The 22,352-nt window shown below is 39.5% G+C and overlaps 1 protein-coding gene across 3 annotated transcripts in view; it reads right to left on the bottom strand.

The window, feature by feature from the left end:
• The window catches only part of mettl8 (methyltransferase 8, methylcytidine), a 144,166-nt gene that overhangs the window by 75,634 nt on the left and 46,180 nt on the right, over nt 1-22,352 (bottom strand). For all 3 annotated transcript variants that reach the window (XM_028806308.2, XM_028806307.1, XM_051930677.1), the window contains one exon: nt 2,392-2,452. In XM_028806308.2, the coding sequence (XP_028662141.1) occupies nt 2,392-2,452 (61 nt within the window). The remainder of the gene's footprint in view (nt 1-2,391; nt 2,453-22,352) is intronic.

Raw genomic sequence — 22,352 nt, 5'->3', positions numbered from 1 at the left:
GAATTCAAGTGACAGTGAGATACGAAGAAGGCAGATTCACCAGCGTTTGTGTGTCAGCTTTTATCCCTCCAGATCAGAGAATTTCCAGTTTCATTGTCTCAAAACACCACTCACATCTACAGTTATTCCCAGTTTCAGATAAAAAGTAACCACGTCACATCTGGGGCGGGGGGTGGGTTTTGTATCATGATCGTGACTGAGAGAATAAAAGTGAAAAAAAATGCTAACTTTTAGAAGTCCTATAAATTTACACCGGCTGTTACAGACACAAATCAAATGTATGTTTTTATTGTATAATATTAACAATAAGAGCAGCTCACTACTCAAACCGGTAAATCTGTGGTGGAGCTGGTTTCGAACTCATGACCTCAGGTTTATAAGTTGGCAGGTCTCACTGCTGCACCACAGAAGCTGTCGTATTGTACTTGCACCTTTTGTGAAAGTGTTTATTTGATATTTGGCCATCAGCCTTCACACATTATACTCTTCATTTCTACATTTTGTCATTTATTACTAAAACGTGAAAAACGTTTCTGTTTAAATGATGTGTTTACATAGATTGTTGTAGACACAAAACACACATCAAATTACTTCTCCTTACAATTCTGGGTAGCTCACTCCCAGATCATCAATCAAGGCAGGAACTAGGAGAACTTCTTGCCCGTTCTGAGGTGGTGGGGGGATGGTATAGCAGGCTGTTTGCTGTTTATCGACACATTTAGAAGACAAAATACACTGACGGAGAGGTGCGAAGGGATTTAAGGTGGGTCGGATTTACGAGTTTTTTCGTTGGCTCTGGTAATTCTAGTGTTAAAACGTACAGAAGAAGAAGTAAAGAATCTTTAAGCATTTACAAAAGTAAAGTTTTACAAGAAAAGCTGAGTTTAGAGAAGATACATTTTTTGCCTTTTATTCTACATGTGTAGTAACCTTTTTTCTTTATTCTTGTGTGGATTATTTCCTTTGAATTTTCACAAAATATTTCAAAACAAACTTTTGGACTGAGAGATTTCTTTCTGCACGCGTTTCACCTGTGCCTGAATTCGCCTTACACTCCTGCGGCTACACTGCTTCTTATTTACACACACACAAAAAAATAAAACCAATCTTAAATAATTTCTTGTATGACTTCACCTTTTTCCAGACCTACTGATTGGCAATTCACTAAATTAGTGCTTCCCAGGGCAGCATGGTGGCACAGTGGTAGCACTGCTGCCTTGCAGTTAGGAGACCTGTATTTGCTTCCCGGGTTCTCCCTACGTGGAGTCTGCATGTTCTCCCCGTGTCTGCGTTTGTTTCCTCTGGGTACTCCGGTTTCCTCCCACGGTCCAAAGACATGCAGGTTAGGTGCATTGGCGATCGTAAATTGTCCCAAGTGTGTGCTTGGTGTGTGGGTGTGTGTGTGCTCTGCAGTGGCCTGGCGCCCTGCCTGGGATTTGTTCCTGCCTTGCGCCCTGTGTTAGCTGGGATTGGCTCCAGCAGACCCCGTGACCCTGTGTTAGGATATAGCAGGATGTAAAATGTCTGACTTACTGACTAGTGCTTTCCAACGAGTGTGCTGTGGCATAGTGGTGTGCCATGAGAGCTACCCAGGTGTGCCGGGGAGATAATAGTGTAGCGCTCTTGGGTATGAACCTGAGAGAGATGACCTCCACAGGTGGTTGAGATCTGTATGAGGAGGACAGGACTACCTAGAGAAGCTGGCATAAAAGCAGTTCTGTGATCACTATGTTGCAGCTACAGCAATTAGAGCATGTTGGACGTGTCTCCAGGATGCTAAAATTCATCTGCCCTGGGTGTGTTGGTTGCCCGTGAGTCTAACAGGACCAGTAGGTAGTGGGCATATGAGTTGCTTCAGAGAGAGAGAGAGAGAGGCAGGAAATGAAGCAAAGCAGCTGGAAGATGCCAGCGAAGTGCTTACTAAGTGCTAGTGATCTTGGAGCTGCTTTTTTACTGGCTTTTCCGGTAGTCCCGACCCTTCGGGCAGTTGAGAACACGTATGAGATATAATGTGCTTACGGTTAGTAAGATAATGGTGTGACTTGGGATGCTTTTGGTTACAAAAAGTATGCCATTACAGAACAAAGTATGGGAAACACTGTACTCAATGACATGGGAAGGTGTGACATTATAAGAGGTAACTCAGAAAATTCTCAAGCTATGTGAATATAGAAAGTCACCAGAGATATTTCAAGCAAAAAAAAACAAAAAAAAAAACAAAATTGATGACTGAGTGAAGTCAAGTAATTACTGGTTCACTTGCAACCATTTATCTTACTACTACTATTACTACAGTACAGTATATACTTTATAATAAAGATGGTTTCGTTTGATGTGAAAGGTTGCCACTGCACTACACTTAACTTTTTAACAGAACATATGAAGACTTACCTTGATAAGCTCAACTGCCCGTGATGAAAAATCACAGCAATACAGGAATGGTCCAGAATCTCTACAAGAAAAATGTACCATTACTTTACAAATCAGAAATATAAAAAACTTATTTGAGACATCTTAGTCTAAATTCAGACTTTTTGTAGATTTGCTCAAAACAACTGAACCTGCGAAGTTCTTGGAAGGTATTAATGATGAATTCAACAAAAGAAACTGTGTCTTTTACTCAGTTACCTTGACCTGTTTTGTAAGAGAACAGCTGTAAATGTAACCTGATTTGCTGACGGTGCCCACAGACCATGAACTCAGTGTGTGCTGATGGATTTTTATTTGGCAAAACCTGGTTTGCGGTGAAGGACCCAGGGTGTGGGAACACAATCAGCATTTTGTGGCAAAAAAAGTTGTCAAGTATTAAGTGTTAAGATAGAATTTTTTAACGCAGAATAGCTTACATGGTTGTAAGTAAGCATTTGTAAGGCTGCAACATGCAGTACAATTTATTTCAACAAATCAATATTATTGAAGTGAGAGGTGTATAGTGGATGACATACACATAGCCAGCACCTTACAAAACCAAGAAGGAGATAGGTGAAATGTTTCCAAAGACACCAGTGTATGTGCTGCTGAGTTTCCAAGTTTCAAGTTAGTCATTAAGAATCATTGATTTCTCAGTGTTCTAAATTTATTCCTAGAAGGCACAATCATAAGGAGATGGCTGGATGGCAGTTCTACAAATTTGTGTCAATTAAACATCTTCCTAGTACAGCTGTAAGATCTGGACAGACTGTCTTTTCATTGCAACAACAAATCAGATGCTACATCATACTGATGCACGTCTGCATTTTGCCCAAAATAATATGCTGATTGAAAGTATAAGCGTTATACCTGAAGTCCTATCTGAATGTGGTTTAGATCTAGATTGTAATCACACTGTACATTTTTCTAATCCTAAGTAAGTGAACTTTATTTCTACTTTTGACTGGCAACACCTTCTTCGGCCCTTCTTCTATATCATGCATGTTCAACAATGTGGGTGGCATGGTGGCACAGTGGTAGTGTTGCTGCCACCCAACAAAGAGACCTGGGTTTGTGTCCCGGGTCCTCCATGCGCAGAGTCTGCATGTTCCTCTGGCTTCCTCCCACTGTCAAAAGACATGCAGGTCAGATGGATTGGTGACACTGAATTCATTATAGTGCGTGTTTGGTGTGTGCAAGTTTGCCCTGTGATGCACTGGCTGCCTGTCCAAAGTTTGCTCCTGCCTTGCACCCTATGTTAGCTGGGATAGGCTCCAGCAACCCCAAGATCTTGTTCAATGACTGACTGAAAATGTTCAACAATGGAAGTGAAAATCTGAACACATATTGTACCGCCAAAAGCACCAGATAGTATGCCTTGTACAGGATTCTGCCAGGAAATGCTCTGGTACCCTAAATTAGATTAAAATAGCTTGAAAATGAATCTGTTCTTGACTGTATTATACCAGGTCAATTCAAAACACAACATCTTAATTTAGTAAAATTTTATTTGCATTGAAAACGGAACCATTTCATGGAACAGCGATAAAAAAAATTGTTAATGAATTGAGATGCTTTTTTCTTTTAGCCTGAAAATGGCACATTCTTATGACAGCTGCGCTCTGCAATGGATCATAGTGCAGGCAAACAATGACGATTCTTTTCCTGCCTCTGCTGGTAAATGTTCAAATATGAGACATGCAAATAATAACAGAACTTTATGATTTATTAGTATTCGGAGAACCTGAAACCTAAACTATAAGGCTAGAGTAAATGTGGATGAACTTGCAAAGAATAACTTGTATATGAGGCAGACTTTGGATAAAATAGCTCCTCTCAAAAAAACAAAAAAAAAAACAGATTAGTATAGTTTAACATTACCACATTAGCTCTTGAATTAGAATACTGAAAATGAAGCATGAAAGGAGAACAGCAAAGTTGCAAGAGTAATACTCTGCATGAAGAGAAAGAATTAAACTAGAGAAAACTCTATACGTGCCCAGGTGTGAGTAGTAACTCAGATTAATATTTAGTAAACTAGGGTAAACTTTGCATCTCTGCCGCTCACGCTGTGAAGTTTGGGGGGGAGGCTGAACACAAGCTAAGGAGATGCGGTCAGATCAGCTGCTGACTTGCTGCTGTTGAGCTGCATGTTCTGCATGTCACGCTGCGCGTCGATCATTTAAAAGGCTGTACAGCAGCTGTCCTTTTGTCTCACTGCCTTGTCTCACGGGACGTTAAAGTGTCTCCGAGAAAATCACGTATCGTCTCCTTCCAAGCATTCCAAGATTGTTTTATAATAGAGAGATATTAACAACTGTCACTGATTAGAAAGAACAGTAGCTAATGTGAAAAGTAGGACATTTATTCTGTGTTGTATGATTGCACCCAATATTAGCATCCTTTACATTTCTTTAATAGCACAACATGTTATAATTTTACAATTTGGACAGTTTGTATTGATTGCTCAATGCACATTTTACCTTTGTAAATTTCAACTAAGGTTAGATGTGTTGATGGTTTGTAGATATACACAGAAACAGACATTAAATGTACTACCTGCTCCTTAGGCCCAACCTTCATCTACTTTCTTCAAGAACTCCTTTACGGTATTTGTTGGACGCACAGGAGCAGCGTTTGGGGGTGGCAAGTGGGGCGACCCCCCCAGGCCCCACGCCTAAGGGCACCCCGCTTTGAGGTCCACATATGCCATTCGAGCAGATTTGTCAAGTTAAATTCTCCAGCTATATTTTCATAAAGTCCGTGTGTTATCTTGCAAAAATTTAGCTAAATACTGTAATGAGAAAATCCGGTGTATGTTAACATTATTTTTATTAAATTCGCGTACAAGTTTACACAGTCCACACATACTGGTAACAGCATTTGACATAACAGGCCCTGCGTGGGGTTGGTCAGCCCTAGGCCTTGCACACCCCTAAGGTCGCCTCTGAGGACACATATAGAGTTATTGTAACTATAATTAACAATGACGTATTTTTTCAAAAAAATCCAAATGTCCTTAAGAGTTACGCTGTGATCATACTTTCAAATGTTTACGTTTTTCCAAACTTTTGGAAGTAATGAGAAGTGAAGAAAAAATGACACCTTTTATTGGCTAACTAAAAAGATTACAATATGCATGCTTTCGAGGCAACTCAGACTCCTATGAAGAAGGGGCCTCAGTTGCCTCAAAAGCATGCATATTGTTATCTGTTCAGTTAGCCAATAAAAGGTGTCATTTTTCTTCACTTCTCATTGCATCCATAATGGCTAACACAGTACAACACCCTACTACTACAAACCTTTGGAAGAAATTGTTAATCTTTTTGAAAAAACTCTACCTTAACAAAAGGAAGTCTGCTTGGCTCCCTGTGTTGAGTCGGGTTGTGACCACATCACATAGTGCCTGCAAATCATCAGGGTGCTGTATAACAAACAGTGACACAAGTGCTCAAGTCACAAATACCTAGGAACTCATAGTAAAATGTTAGGACAGTGTAATGTTCCTCAGTGGGAAAGTAGGCAAATCTATTATAAAAGGGAAATTGTTGTGCACAGGGTCTATAAGGATTTATGATCAACATTTTGTGTGTATGATTTGGCACACTCCATGTATTTAAACCACAAACTAAAAAAAAAAAATAACAACAAATAAGTGGCCTGCTGTGTTTTACGATTCTGTATTGTCAGAGGCTGAGGCTTTTTTTTCTCAGAAATGATGCATGAAGGTTAAGGTCAAGTGCTTCCTAAACATTACAAATATCACACATGTTTTCCTCTAGAAGTTGCCAAGATATAAGGACGTAATGTTCTATGCAGAGGAGGCTGTCTCAGGCAGTGACGTTAGCAGCTGGCAGAAGAGCTCTACAGCAAATCCAGATTTTTCTGAAAACGAAAATGATCAATCTTTGATTCATGAAAAATGGTATGCTTATCTAATCTGTCTGTCTGCTTTCTTGCTGACAGACTAGGGATAAGAGGAGGATGGAAAAGAAAGGAGGAAAAACATTGTGATAAATTTAAAAAAATAGTAAAAAAAATATGTATATTTGTTGACACCCTTCACTCAATAAGCACATCAGTACCACTGATGACAAGGCAGTAACAACTACTGTATATATGACAATGAAAAAGACTGCAAGACGTTGCAAAATTAAGAAAAAGAGTGGTAGGGAATTACAGTATGTACCACTAGCTACATATTGTCTATAGGGCAGCACAGTGGCACACTGGTAGTGCTGCTCCTTCACATTAAAGTGACCAAGATTCTCGTCCCGGGTACATGTGTGGAATTTGCCTATTCTCCATGTATCTCATGTATCTACAGTTAGGTCCATAAATATTTCGACAGAGACAACTTTTTTTCTAATTTTGGTTCTGTACATTACCACAATTAATTTTAAATGAAACAACTCAGGTGCAGTTGAAGTGCAGACTTTTAGCTTTAATTCGGTGGGGTGAACAAAACGATTGCATAAAAATGTGAGGCAACTAAAGCATTATTTTAACACAATCCCTTCATTTCAGGGGCTCAAAAGTTAAAGAACTGGAAATAAAATGTTCATTTCTAATACTTGGTTGAAAACCCTTTGCTGGCAATGACAGCCTGAAGTCTTGAACTCATGGACATCACCAGATGCTGGGTTTCCTCCTTTTTAATGCTCTGCCAGGCGTTTACTGCAGCGGCTTTCAGTTGCTGTTTGTTTGTGGGCCTTTCTGTCTGAAGTTTAGTCTTCAACAAGTGAAATGCCTGCTCAATTGGGTTAAGATCAGGTGACTGACTTGGCCATTCAAGAATTTTCCACTTCTTTGCTTTAATAAACTCCTGGCTTGCTTTGGCTGTATGTTTTGGGTCATTGTCCATCTGTATCATGAAACGCCGCCCAATCAATTTGATTGCATTTAGCTGGATTTGAGCAGACAGTATGTCTCTGAACACCTCAGAATTCATTCGGCTGCTTCTGTCCTGTGTCACATCATCAATAAACACTAGTGTCCCAGTGCCACTGGCAGCCATGCACGCCCAAGCCCTCACACTGCCTCCACCGTGTTTTACAGATAATGTGGTATGCTTTGGATAATGAGCTGTTCCACGCCTTCTCCATACTTTTTTCTTGCCATCGTTCTGGTAGAGGTTGATCTTGGTTTCATCTGTCCAAAGAATGTTTTTCCAGAACTGTGCTGGCTTTTTTAGATGTTCTTTAGCAAAGTCCAATCTAGCCTTTCTATTCTTAAGGCTTATGAGTGGCTTGCACCTTGCAGTGCACCCTCTGTATTTACTTTCATGCAGTCTTCACTTTATGGTAGACTTGGATATCGATACGCCTACCCCGTGGAGAGTGTTGTTCACTTGGTTGGCCGTTGTGAAGGGGTTTCTCTCCACCATGGAAATGATTCTGTGATCATCCACCACTGTTGTTTTCCGTGGACATCCAGGTCTTTTTGTGTTGCTGAGTTCACCAGTGCTTGCATTCTTTCTCAGGATGTACCAAGCTGTAGATTTTGCCACTCGTAATATTGTAGCAATTTCTCGGATGGGTTTTTTCTGTTTTCACAGCTTAAGGATGGCTTCTTTCACCTGCATGGACAACTCCTTTGACCGCATGTTGTCTGTTCACAGCAAAATCTTCCACATGCAAGCACCACACCTCAAATCAACTCCAGGCCTTTTATCTGCTTAATTGATAATGACATAACGACAGACTTGACCACACCTGCCCATGAAATAGCCTTTGAGTCAATTGTCCAATTACTTTTGAGCCCCTGAAATGAAGGGATTGTGTTTAGAAAATGCTTTAATTGCCTCACATTTTTATGCAATCGTTTTGTTCACCCCACTGAATTAAAGCTGAAAGTCTGCACTTCAACTGCATCTGAGTTGTTTCATTTAAAATTCATTATGGTAATGTACAGAACCAAAAGTAGAAAAAAGTTGACTCTGTCCAAATGTTTATGGACTTAACTGTATATTGGTTTCCACCCACAGTCCATAGACATGCAGGTTAGGTGCACTGGTAATGCCATATTGGCCCTGATGTGTGCATGCATTTATTCTCTAGTGGACTGGAGTCCTGTCCAGGTATTGTTCTTACCTTGCTTCTGATAAATCATTGGGTTAGGCTCCAGCAACCAAGCAACCCTGACCTGGATAAGAGGGTATAGAAAATGGATGGATGGATATTGTTATATATTCACTCTGCCCTTCAGATTACATAGCGATCAGCCACAGCATTAAAACTATCTGCCTAATACTACATTAATCCCCCTCATGCCGCCAAGGTGCAGACTCCACAAGACCTCTTAAGGTGTCCTGTGGTATCTGGCACCAAGACATTAGCAGCAGATCTTTTAAGTTCTGTAAGTTACGAGGTGGGGCCTACATGGCCTGCGCTTATTTTTTGAACACATCCCACAGATGCAAAATTAGATTGAGATCTTGGGAATTTGGAGGCCCAGTCAACACCCTAAACTCTTTGTCATGTTCCTCAAACCACTGCTGAACAATTTTGAGTGACAGGGCGTATTATCCCACTGAAAGATGCCACTATCATCAGGGAGTACCAACTGCCATGAAGTGGTGTATGTGATCTACAACAATCTTCAGGTAGGTGGTACATATCAAAGTAACATCCACATGAATGCCAGGACCCAAGGTTTACCAGGAGAATAATGTCAAGGGCATGACACCACCTCTGCCAGCTGCCTTCTTGCCACAAGGGATTCTGTTGCCATCTCTTCCCCAGGTAAACGAAACACACGCACCCAGTCGTTTACATGATCTAAAATAAAATTTGATTCATCAGACAAAGCCACCTTCTTCCATTGCTCCATGGTCCATTTCTGACACTCAAATGGCCATTGTAGGTGGTGGACAGGTGACAGCATAGGAGCCCCACACACAGCAAGCCATAATGCACTGTGTGTTCTGGCACCTCTCTCTCATGGGCAGCATTAAGTTTTATTTAGCAATTTGTGCTACAGTAGCTCTTCTGTGTGATCAAGCCAGACAGGTTAGCCTTTGGTGCACATGAGCATCAATAAGCGTTGGTATTCATCCCATGACCCTGTCATTGGTTTACCAGTTGTCCTTCCTTGGACCACTTTTGGTAGGTACTGACCACTGCATACCAGGAACAACCCACAAGACCTGCTGCATTGGAGATGCTGTGACCCATTCGTTCAGCCATCACGATTTGGCCTTTGTTAAAGTTGCTCAGATTCTTATGCTTGCCCATTGTTCTTGCTTCCATCACATCACCTTGAGGGACTACTGTAACTGTTCACTTGCTACCTAATATATGCCAGGCCTTGTTAGATGCCACTGTAACAAGACAATCAATGTTATTCACTTCCCTTGTTAGTGATTTAAATGTTGTGGCAGATCGGTTTATTTACCAGTAATTATGATCCTGTTGTCATTTCATTTTCATCTTCAGATTGGCCAAATGACATTTAAAAATCATGTGACTGGCCCTCAGCTGGGAGAAATATCACAGATATAGACAGAGTTGGACCATCCGGTCAAATATTACCATCACAATATGCGACAAGTTGGAAACTGATTGTCAGAAGAACTTGAAACTTTCTGAGTACAGTCAGGAAACAAAAAGAGTGGTCAGAAAAAGAAGCCAAGATTGCTACTGAAAGGACTGCAAACTTAGAGTAAAATTACCTGATATCAAATTCAAAATCCTCACTTCAAGAAAGCAATCCTAACACAAAAGAAATTGTGGAAAAACCTTTTTGTTTGACAGTTGAATCCCAAAACCTGGACGGTGAGGGCTGCACGGTGCCATCTATAATAATGTTGCGAATATATGCTGTAACCTGCAGAGACACACAAATCATGTGGCAGCAACTGTAAACCACAAAGGTAAGCTCACAAAAACAACACCAAATGTTGGAAGAATTTAAAGAGTAAATAATTCATTTTAACGTGAAATAACTGAAAAATTATTTTGAATTCATGACAGGGATATGTTTGGTGAACTTCCAACTACTTACTTGCCAGGAAAGACATAATCAGCCAGCTGGCCTAGGACCACCAGATGCTGTTTTTCATGATGATTACATCTGTCAATAGCTTTTTCACTTTCTTTTTCTCCAGCTTTCATATCACATTAGGGTAGCTGCATTGCTTTTTGTGATTCCCAGTGTTTTCTAGACTGCTGCATATTGTATGGCTGGAGTTTGATCTGCTAGGTCAGATTAACAGCGACATTATTACACCGATTCTGAAGAAAGAAGCAAATATTGTAATTTAAATTTATTAGTTTTCAAGAGCCCAGTGCTCCATCATGCTGGATTGTTCATTGTTGGTCACCAGACTGTTCTTGGATGCATGAGAGATGTTGCTCTCCCAGGATGTTTTGGTCCCATTCTTTATTCATGGCTGTGTTCTTAGGCCAAATTGTGAGTGAGCCCACTACCTTGGCTGAGAAGCAACCCCACACATGAATAGTCTCAGGGTGCTTTACTGTTGGCCTGACACAGGACTGATGGTAGTGCCGCTCACCTTTTCTTTTTTCCGGATGCCCCAAACAATCAGAAAGGGGATTCATCAGAGAAAATGACTTGACCCCAGCAGTCCAATCCCAGAATATCAGTCTGTCCCTGATGTTTTTCTTGGCTTCATTGCTGCCCTTCTTGACACCCAGCAGGCCATCCTCCAAAAGTCTTCGCCTCTCTCACTCCTGCCTGCTGCCATTCCTGAGCAAGCTTTGCACTGGTGGTGCCCTGATCCCAAGTCATGAATTGTTCTCCACTCAACTTTCCTTATATCTGTTTAGGTAAAGTAGATACCACTTCCAGTTGTCCGATTATAATGATACTTCATATCTGTGTGTTTCTTACAAAATTTCAATCACTTATCTTTGTTTATAATGCAAGTTTATATGGAAAAGAACTACTTCCGGTAATCTGATCAAACTGAAATTTCAAATCTGATTGTTTTTTGTGGTCAGTAATATACCATTTCCAGTCACCTGATCAAGATCAAATTTTATATCTAATGATAAGTAATGATCATATAAAATATAAATTATTTATTTCTATTTATATAATGGTTGTAAAGCATATGTAATAGTGCATATACCAGTTAAGATATCATTTTCGGTTATCCAATTAAGGTGAAATTCTATATCTATGTGTTTCTTACCCTAACTAATGACGATATAAAATTCCAATTATTTTTCTCTTCTTATAATGCAATTTCACATGAAAAACTACTACACACAATTTCAATCAATTATTTATTTAAACTGTGTACCAGTTTATTTTAAAAAGTTTGAAATGTGTTCAAGTAAAGTAACACTTCCGGTTGACGTGGGTTGCCCAAAAGTTGATAGAAAACTAACATTTTGATATAACACCCATATGCCAAATTTCATTTATCTAGCTCAAAGAGTTCTCAAGTTATTGTGTTTCTATACAGACACACAGACATAATTGCAAAAATGGTCATAAAGTGTTTAGGAGTGAATGAAACATGGAGATTCACCAAAATCTCAAGGATGATTTTTTTTGCGGTTACTATACTTTCTCTATACTATGTATACTAGAAAGTAATAAACAAAGAAGGCACAAATTAAACATACGCCGGGGAACAAACTCCGGCTGTAACATAACAACAAAATGTTAAGGCATTTGATTCTTTTTTGACCACTTCACTTATTTATTTACAGTCTAATAAATGTTAACAAGTACAATGCACATGCCATATATATTCTACATCCATGTTGGTTTACGTTTGTGACTTTTTTGTGATTTTGGGATCCAGAATTGCAAGCGATTGTCATCCTGTGGTTGGTCACTCTTGGGCAATCTCCACCGTTCTGAATCCCAGGGTGGTGGTCACCCTTGGAGAATCACCAATGAGGGTATGGTGCCCTTTGAGAATTGATACTAATTGTCTTCCAAGGTGTCCCTCTAAGAGAATCGACACAGCTTGCTGCGGAACAATGGTGTTTGCTAAAGCTGCCTGCCAAATCATTGCAAGACAATATGTAAACCATACGTTACCCTTTTCCATTGAGTACTATTGTGATTCATGACTCTGCACGACCCAAATTTAGACAACACGTGGCCCATTACCTATGGTCTAAGTGGTCACTAATGCTAATCTTTACAATGCAAATTGCTTTTCAGAACAACTAAAATTATAAATTGTCTTACAAAGCAAATGAAATGACATTATAATAAAAAGACAAATTAAAACATGACAAAGCTAAAATTTAAAAGTACACAAAGTTACAGTATACAAAAAATGAGAAAATATTGAGTCAACCTGGACGGAAGATCACCAACAATCAGAACAAGAAGGAAAGAAAGAGCAATTTGATTAAAATATTTGCGAGTTCTTCAATTAAAGATTATCATTCTTCCCAACAATCCCACATAACATTTTCTAATTAAAAAAGTATAAACCATGCTGGTTCAACAGTAGTGTGATGGTATATAGGGCATCTTTTACAGAATGCTTCACCTCCTGTCTGGGGTCGCAATATGTCTGTCATTTGTAAGTTCTCCCCATATTCAACTGTCTTTCTTCCAATGAACTAACTAACTAATAGTCAAAAACATGCTGTGAAGTTGGTTGATGCCTTAGTACCGGCCTAGTCAAATGATAGCCGGCAGGACACATATGGCCCAGAAGCAACTCCTGAGTGGCCCAGCCCGTGGTCCCGTAAGGGCTCCAGACTGTGACTAAATGGTCACATTTAGGTTTTGGCAATCATCATTTTTAGTTAGTTCACCAGTGGCGAATGAAATCACTGAAAATTAAACTAATTATATTGTAACAGATGCAAAAGGCCATTTTTATAATTGTTGAGCGGATATCCCATTAATCTATGTGTCAGTACGGCCTCTCCTTGGATAACTGTGACCCACATAAAGGGTGGTTTGTACAGTTTGTGCGTCTGTGGTGGATACATGGGACATGAAGTGAAAATTACATCAGACTTGGAGACGTGCACATAAAAATATTTCTAAGTATTTGGCGCGGCTGATGCAGTGGCCGTGTATTCCAAATGGTGAATTTCAATGAAAGGCTGGTTACGCTTGTGCCAGAAACATGAATGAAGGGCTGAGCAGGACAAAACTGGTCACCAAAACAAAAGGAAGACATGCAAAACACTTGAAATTAATCTGCCCATTATGTAGGTCCCCTGTTATGAAGAGGTCTGCACCATGGAATTCAGTTGTCCCTTTTGATTTGGCATAGGAACACTAAGGTGTGATTGTAATGGATCTCCTCGTTTTTATGCATCTATGCATACCGTTTCTCTTTTGATTTAACTCATGGTCCGTGCAAAATGCAGGCTGGTCCATCAGTAAACATACATACACAGCTGCCTGCCTGCTGTTTCCTCATGCACTGCGAAGTGATGAAGTCTGTGTTTTGAGGCTAAAGGTGTATTACATTTTATTGTCATTTTACTGGGGTGCTCTGTGATTGAAGGCAGACAGTAAACTTTGTTAAAATGGTATCAATAAATGGCACTTTGTTAGTTGTTCCTTTAGTCGTTTTGCCATGTGCACTATATTTTGTTACCAACAAATTCTTCAATGTCCTGCGGTGGGTTGGCACCCTGCCCAGGATTGTTTCCTGCCTTGTGCCCTGTGTTGGCTGGGATTGGCTCCAGCAGACCCCCGTGACCCTGTGTTCGGATTCAGCGGGTTGGAAAATGGATGGATGGATGGACAAATTCTTCAATAAGAGCTTGTCAACAAAGAAACACGGAAAATAAGATTTAGTATAAAAAATAATAATAGTAATAATTATAATTAATAATTCATTATTTGATGCCCAATTGTACAAAGACATTTTAAAGACAAATTGTTGAAATAAATGTACTAATCCACTTTCAAGCAATACGTGGTGCCTTGCTCTTAAACATTTACTCAGGTAGTATTTTTCTGGGGTGAAAAAAGAGAAAAAAAGCAATTTCTATGGGAAAGGCTTTGTTGTGGAACTCAAATTTGACTTCTGTCATATGAGTGATTAAAACAGTGTGAATAAAACAGTTTAAGTTCTATCAAAAAAAAATAAAAATCCCTTGCCTATCACGACCACCCCTTTAAACTGGGGGAGGATCTCATTTTCATAGCAGCCATCATTATCCTATAAAACTCTTTTTCCTGTATATTACATGCATAGTTGATCATGGCAGATTAAAACTGACTAAACGTTGGACACTGTGTAATTAAAATGCTGCACAGCGTCTGTAACCTCCATAGTGTTAGTCCCAAGTGTCACTCGGGCATCAGTATAGCCCATAGTACGGCCCGTGGGCTGTATACGGCCCGGCTGACTTTTTTATCCGGCCCGCAGAGCTGCTCGTTTGTTTTTGTTTTTTTTATATAAAGAAATAGCTCCTAAGTTGCCCTTTAATCAGTACCTGCTCATTTGGTGTTTTTTTTCTTTTTGTGTATGCCGAGTGTACACATACTGAGAGGGACACTTACAGGTATCGATGTCTTCGGTCCCAGTGTCTTCCGCTGGACTGCGTGGGGCGGGACTCAGGGATGCATGTCTAACTGACTTCAGGATGCTTTGCATCCTGGTAGTTAGAGTCCGCAGTCCGATCAGCTCAGGCCGTGCACGCTGAGCTCTTCCCATACACACACACACTGCTGACTGCACAGTGACAGTCGATTCTCACTGCACCGTCTCAGTTGATGACTGGTGGTGATCGTGCTCATTTGCGCTATAAGCATGTTACTATTTTCCCACTGTCATATAGTGTCACTGCAGGTGTTATCTGCCCTCAGTGACTAGGAATATTTAACTTCTTTGCAGAATCCCAAAATGAGCGGGTCAAAGAAAAGAAAAGTGGACAGTGAATGCAGTGTTTAAGAAGAAGTGGACAGCAAAATTTTTTTTCACCAAAGTCCGATCAAGGGCTGTATGTCTGATATGCCAGGAAACTGTTGCGGTTTTCAAAGAATATAATATCAGCCGTCACTTTGCCACGAAGCATGCTAACTATGCTAGCAAGCAGTCACCCCAAGAACAGGGGGCTACGGCTCAGAGGTTGATGACTAAATTACAGGCTCAGCAAAATTTATTTCACAGACAAACTGCGATTCAAGAGTCAAGTACCAAAGCAAGTTTTATGCTGTCATTCAAATTAGCAAAAGCTAGCAAACCCCTCTCTGAAGGCGAGTTTTTGAAAGAATGCATGATAGAGATAGCAGGTCTTTTGTGTGCTGAGAGCAAAGACAAGTTTGAAAAACTCAGTTTATCACGTAGGACAGTGACTCGCCGTGTAGAACTGATTGATGAAGACATAGCCAGCAAGTTAAATAATACGGCAGAGTCCTTTAAATTATATTCGCTAGCACTAGACGAAAGTACAGACATAAAAGACACAGCTCAGCTCTTAATTTTTATCTGAGGGATTAGTGACCATTTTGAAATAACGGAGGAGTTTTTGGCCATGAAGCCACTTAAAGGAAAAACACGAGGAGAGGACTTGTATGACCGGGTGTCTGCTGTCATCGACACTATGAAGCTACCTTGGAGTAAACTTGCTAATGTCACTACGGATGGATCTCCAAATTTAACTGGCAAAAATGTGGGACTGCTGAAAAGAATTCAGAATAAAGTGAAAGAGGAAAACCCTGACCAAGATGTTATTTTCCTTCACTGCATCATACACCAAGAATCTTTGTGTAAATCTGTATTACAGCTTAATCATGTTGCGAATCCAGTTGTAAAACTTGTTAACTGCATACGAGCAAAGGGACTTCAGCACCGTCAGTTCATTACATTTCTGGAGGAAACCGATGCAGACCACCAAGACTTGCTTTACCACTCTCGTGTCTGCTGGTTGAGTTTGGGCAAAGTGTTTAAACGAGTGTGGGATCTCAAAGAAGAGATTGGTACATTTTTGGAGTTAAAGGGGAAGTCTGATGATTTTCCAGAGCTGAGCGACAAGAACTGGCTGTGTGACTTTGCATTTTCCTGTAGACATTTTTTCTCACATGAATGAGCTAAACATCAAGCTACAGGGAAAATGATCAGTATGTGCACGACATGTATACTAATGTGAATGCCTTCAAATCCAAGCTGACTTTCTTTTCCAAGCAAATTTCAAAGAAAAACTTCTCTCATTTTCCCACACTAGCCACACAGAAAGAGGCCATCCAAAAAGTGAATAAATATAGCAAATCACTGAATGACTTTCATGAAGAATTCTGCCGTCGGTTTTCAAATTTTGAAAAAATTGAAAAGTCACTTCAGCTGGTGGCCTGTCCCGTCACAAGACCCAGAAACAGCACCACAAGAAGTGCAATTGGAACTAATCGATCTTCAATCTGACGCCGTCTTAAAGGAGAATTTCCACTCTCTTGCACTAAAAGAGTTCTATGCCTCACTTAAAGAAGCCACTTTTCCAAACCTCCGGTAGATGGCACAGAAGATGTTGGCCTTGTTTGGCTTGACCTACGTGTGTGAGCAGACGTTCAGCGTCATGAACATCAACAAATCCGTCACAGATCCCAGTTAACTGACCAACACCTCAGATCTATCCTGAGAATTGCAACAACAAAGCTAACTCCAGACTTTAATGCCTTAGCAAAAAAGGGAGACCAACAACACTGTTTCCACTAAAATTGAAAGTGTGTTATACATACTATGTTATGAAAGAAACATTGCGCAAAAAGTTTTGGTACAATAACTCTTTTTATGCTTTTCTACCTTGAATTAAACTAAACCTTTAATGTTATGAAATTTAAATTTAATTTATATTAATTCACACAAACGCCCCATCCATCTACTCTTGGTCTGGCCCCCGGTCCAATATATGAACCCATTGTGGCCAACGAGTCAAAAAGTTTGCCCACCTCTGGTATAGACACATCTCACCTAAGACCTGAGGATTACTCGGGCTGTAAAAGTGCTAACAGTGTTAGTGTCGAGCATTACTTGTGTAACGGTATAGGCGTGTCTTGTGTAAGAGTTAGGCATGAACATTACCTGGGCAATGCTGTAGATATATCTTCTAATAGTGAATCTGTCTTTAGGCAATGAAATTTAAATGGTTAGTGAAACCGAAAATGATTCTGGTGAATCTGAAAGTGATGCTCACGTCACTCACACATGTGCAGTGTGCTGTTCATATTACTATTATAATTTTTCAAGCTGAAACATTTACTGCTTTTTATATGTTTTTTTTGAGAAAAAATGCAACACTAAGGTGGTTAAAAAGTCTTGTACAATCATATCTACTACACCACTGTATGCCTTCCACTAGAGGGGACACTAATTTTCATAGCTGAGTCTTTGAAAAATAAACAATGTATAGCTAAAATTGTTCAAAATGTATTCTTAAAGACTGTAGATAGTCTTCTATATTAATTTAATGTGCCTCTCCATCCCATCCACTGGAGGGGACACTCATTTTCCAATGCAGAGCCATTGTTTTTGAAATGCTCTTCTGTTTACAAAACTGGACGGCTAAAATTGAGCTAAATCTATTTAACAGAATCTAGGAATAATTCTTTTGTCACTTTTTTCTCTTCTGTGACCTTTTATCCTGTCCACCGCAAGGGACACATATTGCCCCAGCTGGAGCAGAGCTGCATAAATGTGTGCCCTCATCTGCTGCTAACAAAGTGAACACTGGACAGATAAAATTCTTCAAAATTCCTTTAAAAAGGTTGTAGAACAACTTCATTATCAATTTTATGTCTACTGTGGTGTCACTCATTTCCATGATTGGAGTAGATCTTCTTTGATTTTGCCTCAAACTGTAGCAGCTTCTGAGAGTTGTGTTCTCACAATCAAGGGCACATCAGACAGACCATTAAGGAATGGAAGGTTGCTGCAGTTTCTGACTTGGATTAATAGCTCAAGATAAAAATGTGGTGCCACAGGATAACACACAGATCTCAGATAGACTGAAAACTAAAAAACAAGGAAAGTAAATGAGTAGTACCAAAACAGGGATTAGCTTTCAGAAGATCCAACTCAAAGGCACAAGTCTTATCATCTTAACAGATAACCTTCAATTGTATGTTGAGAAAACAGTGTAGGTTACAGTCAAGAAACTGGAAAGCCAGTTTGAAATTATGAGGGGTAATCACAGGAAAGAAACTCACATGGGTCTGAGATCATGCATTGCTTCTCAATCTCCTGTTACGATTCATGGCCAGATGATTTAACCACTTTTGGAGAAAATGAGACTGACACTTCAACTGGTATAAAGAAGTCTAGTTGAAGAATGCATGTGATGTCAAGGCTGTACAAACAGAATGGAGATTGCTAAAAAGTCTTATTAAAGGCCAATTCTCAGACAAGTCTCACAACAGCTTGTGGGAAGACAAAATAACTTTACTGCACATATTTCCATAATATTCTGCATATTGTTGATATCACTCTTGTTTGGCCTATTTCAGCAGCTTTGTGTTAGCATAGCTTTTCGGTATCAAACAGAATAAAATCAAAAGTGCAAAACTCTCTCAATGTCTTAACCATGGGAGGATTTAGTCACAATCGGCACAGAAGGCCCATCACTTGAGCAGTTTCCTGAGCCCTGTTTCAAACACTGTCTCACTTCAAATGAGGAAAAGATGACGAAATTATACTGGATGGCCCTCTGAGACTGACATTCTGAGTAAAATACTTCTATTTTTTTTCTTTTAGGAGCCACTGGCTCCTTGAGGTGAATTTTTTTCTGGAGCGCTTAAATGCAGAGAAAAACACATTTCGTGAGCCTTCCGAAATTCCTACATAAATAACTGCATTAGTACAAACCATGAATGTGACACACCATGTAGCCTAGAAACTTTCAACCCACAATGCAGAGCATTGTTGTGTGTCTTGAAGTGGTGGTAGTAGTCTATGATACTGTGACCACCTTTCAAATAAGATACACAGGAGCCGCTTCTCCGGGGGAATTTACATAATGCTGACTGGCGTTTTATTTAGTGTGCCACGCTGTAAACAATGCCCTACCGCTCATTGTCTGGGTCACGGGGACTCCTCCACCCCCCACATTTGTGTTAGTTACTGTTATTACTTGTTATGGGTTTGCACTGATAGCATTGATGGTTCTCTTTTTATTCTATTAAATGCACTTTGTGATGTTCCCGGGTCTTATATGACTAAAATATTTATTTATTTCAAAAGGGGAACAAATGTTATTGCTAAAACCGTGTACTTTTTTGATTTTATGCACTTTGAGATGTGCCTAGGTCAGAAATAGCCAAAATGTTTTTTGTTTTTTTAAAAAAAAAAAGGAAATAAAAAGTTTTGCTAATCCCTGAGATTCTGTTCGGTTATAGCTTTTTTGTTGTTTTTGATGTGTCAGATGTGACCAAAAACAATTTACTTGTTTTTTTTATAATACATTCATCTGTGCTGGTTTAAAATGTATCATTACCTGCTGCTTAGCAGCCGCTGAAAATGTCTGTCCCAGCTAAATTTCTTGGTCTGAAAATCTGGCTGAGCTAATTGAATAGCCCTGCCTTGTTGGGGGGTGGGTGAGTGGGATTAGATATGAATATGAGTAATCCCTTATTGTGAACAAACTAGAGTGCCATTTTAGAACAATTGTGGTTTGTCTCCTTCTTTGCCATAACCTTTATTAGAAAAAATAGATAAGAAAAAAATGAAAGAATAAATAAATTAGATCTGTTTCACCTGATCTTGGATGTGAAATGCCATCATGAATTTAGCAGAGCTCTAAATACAGTATGTACAAATTTAGCACGTTTGAGTTTTATTCTGCCTGCGTCATTGATAATATCTGTACTTTTTTGCATTTGACAATTTGTGTGGTCCTCTGAGTCAACCTACTATAAGAGAGCTGTGTAAAAATGAACAGATTTTAACAGAACAGATGGCCACAACACAAAAATGAAATAAAATGTTTAGAATCTGCAGAATAGATAAGACAATTTATTTTTTAATGTAAACCACTCTTTTGATCATATTCTAGTGTCTTGGGTTTGAAACCCCTGACTCGTTGCTAATTGTGTGGCACTTGCACTTTCTCCCCGTGACTATGTGGGTTTTTCTTTTCCCATTTTTCCAAAAATATGCCGGTTAGACTGACTGGAGACACCAAATTGGTCTTAACTGAGTGTTACTGTGGATCTGTGTATAAGTATCTGTTGTGATATACTTTCTCGTCTAGTTCTGCTACTATAGGCTCTGGGCCTGATGATCCTAAAGTGGATTAAGCATGTTTGAGAACATTATGTTACATTATTCATTAAACACAAACAGGCATGTATTTCTGTTCCAGCTTGTATTGCCGTGTTGCCAGCTCAAAAAATGAGACTGTAGCCACTCTACATTAACTGAAAAAATGGATATGCATCTGATCCACTATACTGCTTAATAAAGGATTTAGTATGGCTTTGGCCTCCTTCACATAGCAGAACCTATAATTCACAACAGAAACTGCAGTTATAATGCACAAACATAGTTAAAATGCACAGGATTAATAAGAGTGCTAAATGGCCTCACACTTAGGAATGATCTGTTACTGTAAAGGATGACCAAGAGGCTCAAAATGTTAATCCATTATGAAGACACTCTATTGAAGCCTGAGGCATTTTTACTAAAAATGTGAATCTGATTGTTTGATTAATTGATTGAACGATTGCTTTTGTTCTTAGGTTATTCAATTCAATTTATTTTTTCTTATTAAGCGCACTTTCATGGATTAACTCAGTGTGTTATATATAACCTTTAAAATTATATAGATTTATAGTAGATTTACTGTATATATATACCTTGTATTGATGTTTTACTTGCATGGGATTCACTAAATCTAATTTCATGAAACTGAAATTATGATCACAATAAAGTGCAAAAAACTGTTAAGAATATTGCTTAATTAACCATTTCTTTCTATCAATATCCTGGTGTTTGCCAGTAATTATCTTAATTAAACTAAGTATTCTGGCAATGGATGAAGACAAAGCATTTGGCTATCTCTAGCATCAAGGGTGACAGACACTGCATCAGATCATCTTATTGTGATGCTGGAGCTTAGCGCCAATATGGACCTTTTGCACAGCTCTTTTAGGTGATTTGCTATCCTTAAAAGGACAGCTCGCTGTTGTAGCACCAATTAGAATTTTGTTTACGACTTTGACAGCTTTCCGTTTTTTTTTGGTCCCCCCGCCAGTGGCTCTGAACATTCTCTTTTGCATGATGGAATGCCAGCTCATTCTATGGGTGACTCATTCCAGGCTGATGCAACTTGTCGATGCCATTGCACTCCCTATGAAGTCACAGTCCACAGTTGTAATAAGTTTATATGTTTAATATGTCACTGTGCTCTGTACAAAAATATTTTATGAATCTACTTTTCTTTCTACTCACATGTACAGCTAACAAACAGCCAGATTTAACACACAGTAGTTCACCATATAAGAACTGCTAGGCAAGCATTTTAAGACAAGACAAGTTAAGGACAACTGCGAACTGGGCAACATGCACTATTTCTGTGTTTCAAACTTAGCATGAAATTGTATCCTCTCTTTGCCTTGTTTGTTGTATTATTCACCTAAGTGGGGGCCTGCATACGGAGAATGGGTATGAAACCTTGGAACATTGCCCAGCACACCTTTGAAGCCGACGGATGGATTGGAGATAACGTCATCCAATCTGGAAAATCCTTCCAACGCAGCGACGAAAATGGCAGAATCTATACATCGGGCTCCCAATCCTTTGTTTTCTTTGATAATTCGATCTGACACACTTTTTCCCAGCTCCATGAAGTCAGAAGCTCTGCTGGCCTTTGCACACCAACGCTAATGGACCTTAGCAGATGGAGAAGCGGTGGTGGAACTGCAGAGGTATTAGTCTTTCAGTTGTCTTCCTACCATACTGATACTGCAAACGGCATTCGAGACTCTGGATCTCATCCTCTCCAGCAGCTCCTCAGAAGTGCTGAGCAAATTCAATGCAGGTCTCCGCA

Source organism: Erpetoichthys calabaricus, chromosome 8 (genome assembly GCF_900747795.2).
Source record: "Erpetoichthys calabaricus chromosome 8, fErpCal1.3, whole genome shotgun sequence".
Classification (NCBI taxonomy): domain Eukaryota; kingdom Metazoa; phylum Chordata; class Cladistia; order Polypteriformes; family Polypteridae; genus Erpetoichthys; species Erpetoichthys calabaricus.
Note: the sequence above shows the minus strand (reverse complement) of the source record. Positions and strands in the feature narration are given on the sequence as shown.